The sequence below is a fragment of the Strongylocentrotus purpuratus genome, unplaced genomic scaffold (assembly GCF_000002235.5).
Source record: "Strongylocentrotus purpuratus isolate Spur 01 unplaced genomic scaffold, Spur_5.0 spur5_scaffold_6, whole genome shotgun sequence".
Lineage (NCBI taxonomy): Eukaryota > Metazoa > Echinodermata > Echinoidea > Camarodonta > Strongylocentrotidae > Strongylocentrotus > Strongylocentrotus purpuratus.
In genome coordinates this window covers 28,792,689-28,803,257 of record NW_022145612.1, presented here as the reverse complement: position 1 = coordinate 28,803,257, position 10,569 = coordinate 28,792,689, and the positions used below count along the sequence as shown (strand labels likewise).

Here is a 10,569-nt window from a genome sequence, read left to right as displayed (position 1 = left end):
GCATCTTTGAAAATATTTTGTAAAAAAGTTATTTTGAAAGGCATAACATGTTGAATAAAATCATTCATATTTTCTATTATCATGGGAGATTTCATGTTCTTGATGTGGAGTTTATAAAAAGTCTAAAATATTTTAATTTTCGCTTTTGAATATACTTTATTTTAAGGCGACAAATGGCTCTTCATAATTTTTAAATCCAACATAGAGTTACGTTCGACTTGGGATCTTTGTGAAACACCCAGCTGGGGCGGTATTCTGAGATTTGTTTTTATCTCAGTGAGATAAAAAATACCCTTGAAATGTGTTTAAAAATAATAATTTTTAAGTCAAACTTAGAGTTGCGTTCAACTTGGGATCTTTGTGAAACACCGCCTGGGGCGATATTCTGGGATTCGTTTTTATCTCAGTGAGATAAAAATACCCTTGTAATGCATTTAAATTGGTCTTCTGATAATCATTTCAGTGAGACTTTATCCCTCAAAGACACGCCCACGTGTGATGCAATTTAACCAATGTATCATGCTTATGATTGTAGTTGGCACGCAAGAAGTAAGAAATCTGAGATAAAAAGTGGTCTCAGAATACCAATTATTTTATAAAGATATAAAATGCAATATATTGAAGAGATAAAATCATGCTCAGAATATTTAAGTAACTATCTTTACTGGTGCTGGGTTTATTTTTAATGTAAATGATGATCTTTTGAATGCATTTCTTTGTTACCACTCCATCTCAATTTTACAAAGACATGATAGTATATATATACTATTGTACATGTTACATGATAGAGAATACCTTTGATTTGTCAGATTATCTTATTCCATTTTTAATATGATTATTTTGTAGCAGAAGATCTATTTTTTTTAGGCAAAATACCAAAGATCTTGTAAATATACAACGGCGCTGTAAGTATGGGAATTGAGGAATTTAATTGAGAAAACTATACAATGTTTAGAATATTTTTTCTTAATATTTTCAAAGGACATTTTCACTTGCAGCTCAATTCATAAGTGTGATTTTAGAATGCTGGTAAATGAATTTCAATAGAGAATTAGTACAGAAGCGTAGACTTCATTTAAATTTAAAAAAAGCTTTGACAAGATTAGAAAACAAAAGATAGTCAAAAATATAATAATTAATATATATATATCTTTTATTTTTTTAGATATTTTTTCAAAGATATTTTTATTATTTTCTCTTACTTTGTACAATAATATAAGCCATTTTTGTACAAACTAAAGATGTTTTGTTTTTCAGGGTATGATTGACCAAGAATATGCCATCTTTAAAAAAAAAAAAAAAATCTTTATAAATTTATTCCATCTTAGCTAGAGGTGTGTTTCTACCAAATCTTTTTTATGAAATATGTTTTTTTAAATCAGGGCACGAGGTAAAAAATTGAAGAAAATGTTGTTCTTGTGGTAATAGCTACAATCCTTGCTCATACTGATTTCATGAATATGTCCATCTAAAAAAACTAAACTTTTGATATCAAGATACTCCTTTTATTGAATATACAAAAGTATAAAGACAAAAAATGAAATCAATTAATGGGGGAAATGATTAATAATAATAATAGCACGAGTGATGCTTATTACCATTCTTCGTTCATCCACTCAATAAACTGAAGTGTCATATTCTTTCGTTGCATTTTTTGTATTTTTCCTGATGATACAGTGGAAAGGCATGATATCTAGGACATTCAAGCAATAAAAGTTATCTTGTTATATCATATATCTTGTTATATATCAGTGCTCATTATCATGAGTTTCCACTGTATTAGGTATTGAGAGGTTTAAAGAACTATTTTCTGTCAATACTGTAGCATCCTCAACTCATTCATTTTTTGCACCATAAGCTTTTTACGAAAACGATGGTAATATACTGTATGTACATATATTTGACAGAAACACAAATGTTTGTATCAATTTTTGGTATTGAAAATGTCATTAACCCTTATTTTATATTAACAGAAAGTATACAAACAGGGGGAAGAGATTCTTGACAGTTTCAGAAAAAATAGGCAATGGATATACAGAAGTATATTGTTTGATTGTTTTTTTTTAATTTTTTTTATTGGGTTTGTTGGGATGGGGGAACCAAAATCATTAGTAATATGGGGCATCTCCCGCTTGCAGTATGTTAATTTCAAGTTATATGGTTAGTGATCTGGTCTTCACAACATTTCACAACATTCAGTTTGTAAAGTTTTCAGTAATTGACTACATTTATTCTGCTTCCTCTCAATGAAACTTTCATGACGGAATTTATACCTTTGACTGTGCCTTTAATTCTGTAATGCTTTGTGTATATTATTACTCGTGACAACAGGAAATACCATTTTAATAGTCTCTATGAAAGTGAAACTGAGCCAGGTTTAGATGGAACACATAAACGTCTCTTCTTATCATGTACATGTATGATTTGCAGGCAATTCATACAAAATGATGTACATGAATTACTTCCTTGTATGTGTATATGTTCTAGCTATTCTTTGATATTGAAACAACCGTCATGTGTGGCTTTTTATAAACAACCGTGTAATAAATGTATTATACTCTGTAAATACATCTTGGAACTTCTATCTAAGCCAGAATTTGTGTCCTAGTGCTGTTTTTAGTTGTTGAAAATTGAGAGGTGTATTTTACTGATGTAGATTAATTGTGATATTCATTAATCTTGATGAACAAATATTGGAAACACATTTTTGTACAGTTTTGTTTATTTGATTTGATTTTATAGGCATTTTCTTAACAAATACATGTTTATATGATCTTGTTGTCTTTGCTTTCAAACTAAATCGGTCCCATACAAACACCTGCCTCAGTTCCTACACATTCTCTCTCTTTTACTCTCTCTCTCTCCCTTCCATTCCCGCCCTCTCTCTCTCTCTCCCTTCCATTCTCTCTCTCTCGCTCTCTCTCTCTCTTGCTCTCTCCCTTCCATTCTCTCTCTGTCTCTCTGGAGAGGAATGTTCTTTGATTACGACTCTTTTCTGTCTGTCTTCATTTCAATCTAAATATATCACTGAGTATATAGCCAAAGATTAAAGGGACAGATGTACATAATCAGGTCTATATAGTGCTGTGGCCATATACCAATGTGGATGACAATTATTATTCTGCATCAAAAGACCGATTTGTAACAGGAATTAAAATCAATTTTACTTTTTCTTGTATTCCCAAGCATATATCCTTCCTTCAGATGCTAGAAATCCAACCCTATGAATAATGACATTTTGTATCCTATGCTATAGATTGGTTTTAATAGTGGCTTATATCAACAATCATCCATAATTGTGGTTGATGATCATAAATGTCAATTGTCAGGAGCTGTCTCGTAAAAATCTATTGTCTGCATGTGAAGGAGGTCAATAATAATAATAATAATAATAATAATAATAATAATAGCCTAATAGTCCACTCCAAATTTTATTAAACCGAAACAGAAATTCTTTTTGCCCAATTGATTGTGAGCCTGGCAGCCACTGAGCAGCGCCAGATCGACGTTGCTCTATCCCTTAATTGTTGAACGCCAAACAAGGTAGCAACAACTCCCATCTTTTGGTATGACGCGGCAGGGGTTCGAACCCACCACCTCCCGGTTGTGAGGCAGACGCTCTATTGACTGAGCCAACACTCCGGTATAACTAATCCCCTTCTCTCAATTTTCGTTTTTAACCCTTATCATTACACTCGAATAAATGTCTCACAAAGCGAAGAGGAAGACAGAATTGTTCCTTCATGAATTAAATCAGATGTTTAGAAATGGCACAGGATCATAACCAAATAATTCAAAATCTATATCATAGAGTTTGGCCAGTTGATACAACAACAACTTTGGTACTTCTTTGTAGTAACCATCGACAAGTTTTCCATCTGAACTATTGGTCATTGTCGTCGGATCTGGTGTGGGAAATCTGATTTTTGGATCCACGTTGGCTAATCGGAGAACATATTCAGCATCCTCGGTCATAGTTTCGTATTTCCCGATGACGTCATAGTCGATGTCACAAGGTAGACACATAGAATGAATATCAGACCAGTGTTTGTTGTAGGAATCTGTGTAAGGATCTACCAAGAAACGAATGAATTCTGAAAACGTTAGATCGTACTCTCGACTCCAGTTTGAACTGACACGATTAGCCTCGGCTTTGCCACGGTACCTCTCGATAATTTGTCGTCCATATTTTTTAAACCACTGGTCTCTCAATCTCTCATCTCCTAATAATAAGGGGTGGAAATAGAAGGATATATTTGGTGCAAGTTTGCTTCGGAAAGCCGAAAGGAGCCGAGTAAATGGATGCCTCGCAAAAACGATTTTGGTGTAGTTCTGTAGCATGAACCGCCGTTGACTTACATTGGGGTACTTGTGGAGATAATCGAGGTAAAGTCTGCCTTTGGCATTCGGACCGAGATGATCTAGAGCTGAAATGTTGAATTGATCAAACCCTGCTAACTTCAAGAAAACTGACTTCCAGTTGGTGCAACCCACTTTGGGTACGTTGCAATATATGATACGGTGCTCTTCATTGACTACAAGGTTATCTGGTGGATGTTTGGCCACGTCTCGTTTTTTTGAGTCAGGGCTTTGCACCAGATTACAATGTTCTTTCAACCTAGCAAGGCGTTCCTGGAGAATGCCGAAGTGTTGACGGTCTGCTTCGACCTGGCTGCTGTAGATAGAATGCTTGGAAGAAAAAGAAGGAAAAAAATACTGGGTATTTGTATAGATTAGGAGATCTTGGATGAGCTCGGTTGAAGGACAATAACCCCCTTGGAAATCACCCCCGAAAAACTACCCCTCCCCAAAGGACAATTACCCCCGGAAAATTACCCCCCCCCCCCCCCGGAGAATTATCCCCCGAGGACAATGACCCTCCGGAAAATTACCCCCCTAGGACGAAGAAGAAAACAAATCAGCTTTTATTAAAACCAACTTAATTATCAGGTTCGAATTTCCCCTTTAACGAAAAGGGGCAGGGATGATTTTTGGAGGTGGGGGGTAATTGTACTCGGGGTGGTTTTCCTTGGTTGGGACCGGGGTAAAAATAGGGGGTATTTTCAAGGGTGGGGGAATTTTTTTTTTTTTTCGGGGGGGGGGGGGGGTGATTGTCCAGGGGCTAATTGTCTTGATACGGATGAGCTCCTACTAAGCAGTTATTTCAAACCCGAACATTTTGCTACATTTCTCATTATTGCATCAGCATAATACAGTTTTGGGTGGTGTATCTTCTAGACTTGAGGAGCAGACGAACGCCAATTCTTAAATTTACTTGGATTATTGATCCATGGATGCGCCATCATCCATTTATGTCACTTTAACGGGGTTTTTTTTATTTTGTCTTTATTTTCGTTGTATCTGTAAAATGAAGTCAAGAGGATGTCCCGTTTTTCTTTTCCCCTCGACTTTACTCGTCACGTTAAATTATTCAATCTATTTCCACATTCAACGTTCAAGGTTTCTATACGAACCTGTACATCATGTTCATGATATGCATAGTTTATATTTCAATATGAAAAATTATAGATGTCAGTGACAATTTTATTTTTAAAGTTTTGAATTGACTCATCAAAGTATACTTACAGATTTGGACTGAGATGTGTAGTCATATTTGTTCCTTTTATATTTCCCTCTGATCAGTTTCTGCCTGACTGGAATCATATAAAAAATTAAAAAAAAGGAATGTGATAGTCAGATAGGCATTCATATTTTATATCATGTTTTTTTAAACAATTATTTGTGTGTGTATGCGTGTGTGTTTGTAAACTGTGCAATAAATTCAAAAATACATTTGATGCCATTTAATATCCCCACACACACACACACGCACACCCCCTCCTCTCTCTCTCTCTCTCTCTCTCTCTTGCCCTGCCTGTCTGTGTTTTCTGTGTTTTCTGTGTTTTCTCTCTTTTTATTTCTCTCTCTTCGTCTAACTTGACTCTCTCTCTCTCTATCTTTTAATTTATTATTATTACCCTCTTATAATTAAACTTATAAAGAATATGCTGAAATCATGGCAAAATTCTCTCTCACTCATGCATATCAAGTGCAGAGAGAGAGAGATGCACATTAAGAAAAGTGACCACGCTTTTCTGTTTCTGGAATGAAGCGTACAAAGTTTTTAGAGGCCTATAACCTTGATTACAACTTTCTTCTTTATTTTTATTTTTAATATGCGACTATAGCTAAGATAGGTTTACTGGAAAACCGATGAGAAGAAAAGGGGGATATAGAGTTAATATGGCCGACTCATCGTTAGTATCATTTTTACACCTAGTATATAGATCTCGCTTAAAGGTAAAGACCAGTTTTGGAAACGCCCCAATTTCAAAAACTGAAATGGAAGCTCTCATTACCAATCATGTGAAAGAATATGTTTTTGACTAATACATGATGATAAAAAATTTGCTGGGAAACCGCCTATTAATTCATATATTTGGTAAATTTGTTTCTCTCATGGTCTGTGAGAGATATAGGGTAGTCCCATATACATCTTTCTGTGTATAGTGTTTGTAACTTTACGAAGAATGGGCCAAATTTCTTATCATTTTGATGATTCCACTTACCTTGCAGATGCTAGATGCTAGATGATCAACCTTTTCTGATCGATTCCACAACGTTTCTTTCACAATGCAATCGCATGACCATAACTGGTCTTTACCTTTAAAATTCTTTGAAACGAATATCAGGCTATTATTATGGCTGAAAGAAAGTATGTCTCTGTGGGATAGATTGACATGATTGGTATAAGACGGAGAAGTAAAAAGCGAGGTCAGAAAAGGTCATTGACGTAGCGCAGCATGCATGCAGTCTGCCATATTGTTGATCGGGAGCCAAGATCAAGCACAAGAGCCGACTACATGTACAAATCAAGCATGAAACAAACCTAGAATAAGATTGCATTTATTTATTGCATATTTGCATTCAATATCCTTAGTCTTATTTGTCGTTTAAAGTTTTCAAGATATTTCACGGTATAGATAGACTTGATCCAGATTGTTTTTTTTTGTGAAATCACAGTATCAGAGAACAAGAGGCCATTCATTGAAATTATTCACTACTCGCTGTCGATTGAATGTCGGGAGTAACTCTTTTAGCAAACGGGTCATCCAGTCTTGGAACAGCCATGTTTACCAGAGTCTCTAGTAACTGCTACCAGCATCAACTCATTTAAACACAGCTTGGATTAATTCTTTTTGGTCAGACAAACATTTTGTTATAGCATAGTCTGACATCCTCGCATGCACTGATGTAGACCTTTACTAATGTACCAAGTGATCTCATTAGTGATTTACTAATGTAGCAAGTGATCATGACCGGGAAACCTACAGGATATCCTACACTCCCGTGTAGATGATGATGATGATAAAAGAAATGTTGGCATAATACATTTGTAATCAGACATTACGTTGACTCTACCCCCTGTATCTATATCGGTCTATCATAAATGTTTGACAGGGAGATGTATCTCCCTGGTAATTTGACATTATATGCGACAGAATTATTTACATCTGCCAAGATACCACTTCAATAGATTGTTATTGGTTGTTATACATGTACTTATTTTAATCTTACAGTTACAGGTACAGCTTAGAATTAGATTGTTATGCTGTTATCAACCTTACATACATGTATGCAGGTTACATGTTACTCTTAGAGTTTAGATTGTTTGTACGTAGGCCTAGTATATATACTCTTTGTAAGATTTGTTATTATACTCATCATGTTTATACTCCCTATATATCTATGTAAATAATGTTTTATGGACCTCTGCCCTGTGTAGATGAGTCTGAAATAAAGTTCTGAATTAATTAATCGAAATAGATTATTACATGGTCGTTACCTTGATGTTGTGAAATCTCAGCTCTCGTCAAAGACTGACCTTCGATTTTGCTTTTACTCCAAACAAATAAAAGGATTGTGACACAAACACCACCAAAGGCAACGAGGGTAATTTTGCTCCGTCTCCCCAGCATCTCAACTGCGTGTCAATCCTATAGCTAGACTCGAGGCTGCAACATTGTATTATCTTGATGATGAATTTCACTTTACTTCTATATACTTCTGGCATCGATCAGAAATTCATGATTCAACCTTTGTGCTATATTTCCTCACAGTCTCAAAATCAGGTATAGTTACGTCGAGATTCTGTGCGACGAGGATTAATTGAGTTGCTATCCGATTCGGCTCTTGTTTGCGGAACGACGATGCTAACCCCTGTCTGGTCATGAGCTTTAGCCTGAGAGTTCAAGGACCCCTGATTGCATTGAACAATCCATGGGTACTCTAGCTCCTTATAACCTGGCACATGTAGAGAAACCAATCATAAAACCAGATGTATACATCTAATGTTTATCTCCTTCCTCGATCGTCTCCTATTTCTCAACCCCATGCACAATCATGCATGCATGCAGCTCATCCTGTTGTATTATTTTATGTACCCCCGGATCTCTCACTTCTTTTGGGGTATTATTGTCTACTTTTTGTATTGTGACCGTGGTCGCCTATATTTGTCATGTAAAGTAGGCCTAAGTACGTCTATTTCTGAATCACTGCAGTGGTTGTCATAGCCATACTGCCATAGCAATCTATAAGTCTAATTCCCTTTCTTCACTGATCAAACTCAAAGGCCCGAATTCACAAAGGAGGTTTGTCGACAAACCGAGGTTAATGTACGTCGACGCGTTTTGACGCGTTTTTTTACAAACCTGGTTTGTAAATAACAAAAGGAGGTTTGTCGAAACAAAAGGAGGTTTGTCGACAAACCGAGGTGTGTCGACAAACCTCCTTTGTGAATTCGGGCCAAAGGGTTTTTGTCTGTCCTTATATTATATATGATCAAGGAGTGCGACCAAGCTAGTAACTTCTTGGTGCGACAAAGAAGTTACCTCTTGGTGCGACGTAAGACCTTTTCTATGTATGTCTTGCAATATACATCACACGTAAACTGCATTGTGAATTTCACTGGTGTACTCTGCCATGACTGTTTAGAGGTAACAACACTTTAAAGAATAAATATCGCTAATAAAAAAAACTACAAGAAATGTAGACCAATTAAATACCGGTAACATAACATAAATCTACTTTGTCTCATGCAGTTTACCTATCTGTCAACAAAATATATGAACAAACTAAAACAAATTTAAATTGTCTTCTCGCAAAAAAGGATTTCTCTCAGGTAAAGCTTACTTTAGTTAAAAGCATAATATATAAAACGATTAAAACATTACAAATCATGTTCATCATTGCATTTTCAATGTGAAACATGTACGCACGTAACTATTTGTATTGACTGTATTACCCATTTTCAGTATTATGATTCATGCATACAAATGAAATATGCATAGAACAAAATTTCCATTCATTGAATTAAAGAGTTAAGATGAATTGAATACAATATTTTTTTTAAAGTGATCTCCTAACAAGATTTAAATATCAGAGTAGTTTGGGTTAATGACAGACCTTGCTAGAAAACAGAAAATAAAAAAATATATATATTTATTATAGAAAGAGATCAAAATCCATTATCATTACATCAGCAAATACTGATTAATAAAATAATACGTAAAAAAGACAAAGTGATACCAAAGCTTAACCCCAAAGCCCCGGGTAAAATGAATTCTATGTCTACTCCATCATTTCGGGTGCAGGCTATAATTATATTGCAGATGAGAATATTACCAGTAACACCCCCCCCCCTCCCCCCACCTTTTGTTATACTCAGTTCAATCTACTGTCTGTACTGACGTTAAACTAAGGGTTTTTCCAGGCGCGGATCCAGGGGGCGAGCGGGCCTTGCCCCCCCCCCCCCCCGCAAAAAGAGAGATAGAGAGAAGGAAAAGAAGAGAAAGGGAAAGAGGAGAGAAAGGGAAAGAAAGAAGAGGAAGAATGAAAGAAAAGGGGGAAAAGAGATCGGGGGCCGAAAGGCCCTTGTCTCCTACCCCCCCCCCCCCCAATCAAATTAAATAGAGAGAAAGAAGGAAAGGGAAAAGAAGAGATAAAGGAAAGGGGAAGAAAAGAAAAGCAGGGAATCAGTTGCAATTTTCCCGCCAACAAGTTGTGGATCGGAGGGGTCAAAAGGCCAATGCCCCGCCCCCGCTAAAAAAAAAGAGAGAAAAGGAAGGAAAAGGGAAGGAGGAGAGCAAATATGAAACAAAAAGAGGAAGAAGAAAATAAAAGGGTGAAAAGAAGGGAAGATCAGTTGCGGTTATTCCCGCCAACAACGTGTGGAGCGGGAAGGGGGCCAAAAGGCCATTGCCTCCCCCCCCCCCCCCAGCAAACCTAAAAGAGAGAGAAGGAAGGAAAGGGAAAGAGAAGAGCAAGGGAAAGAAAAAAAAGAAATGTAGGGGAGATCAGTTGCGATTCTTCCCGCCAACAAGGTGTAATTGGGGGGAGGGGGGTATTTCTAATTCTATAACGATAGTTTACAAATAATGCTAAAGTGACAAAAAAATTCCGAGATTTTTCCTCACTTTTATGTTAATTATACTTTGTATGCATTAGTTGGAAAATGACAAATTCCTAAATTTAAGGCCAGGCAAGAAATATGCTTCTTGAGATGCCTAC

General features: G+C 36.1%; 1 protein-coding gene across 1 annotated transcript; it reads right to left on the bottom strand.

The window, feature by feature from the left end:
* Positions 1–3,558: 3,558 nt before the first annotated feature.
* Positions 3,559–8,348, bottom strand: LOC100889412 (carbohydrate sulfotransferase 11). The gene is made up of 3 exons (XM_011665552.2): positions 7,847–8,348; positions 5,587–5,654; positions 3,559–4,689 (listed from the first exon to the last, which is right to left on the bottom strand). The coding sequence occupies exons 1-3, from the start codon at positions 7,977–7,979 to the stop codon at positions 3,754–3,756; spliced, it is 1,137 nt and encodes a 378-aa protein (XP_011663854.2). The 5' UTR covers positions 7,980–8,348; the 3' UTR covers positions 3,559–3,753.
* Between the last annotated feature and the right edge of the window lie 2,221 nt (positions 8,349–10,569).

Excerpts from the sequence above, each read along its gene's own strand:
- LOC100889412 (XM_011665552.2), bottom strand. The coding sequence starts at position 7,979 with ATGCTGGGGAGACGGAGCAAAATTACCCTCGTTGCCTTTGGTGGTGTT. Across the intron at positions 5,655-7,846 it reads TGAGATTTCACAACATCAAG|TCAGGCAGAAACTGATCAGA; the intron begins GTAACGACCATG and ends ATATGATTCCAG. Across the intron at positions 4,690-5,586 it reads ACACATCTCAGTCCAAATCT|CATTCTATCTACAGCAGCCA; the intron begins GTAAGTATACTT and ends TTTTCTTCCAAG.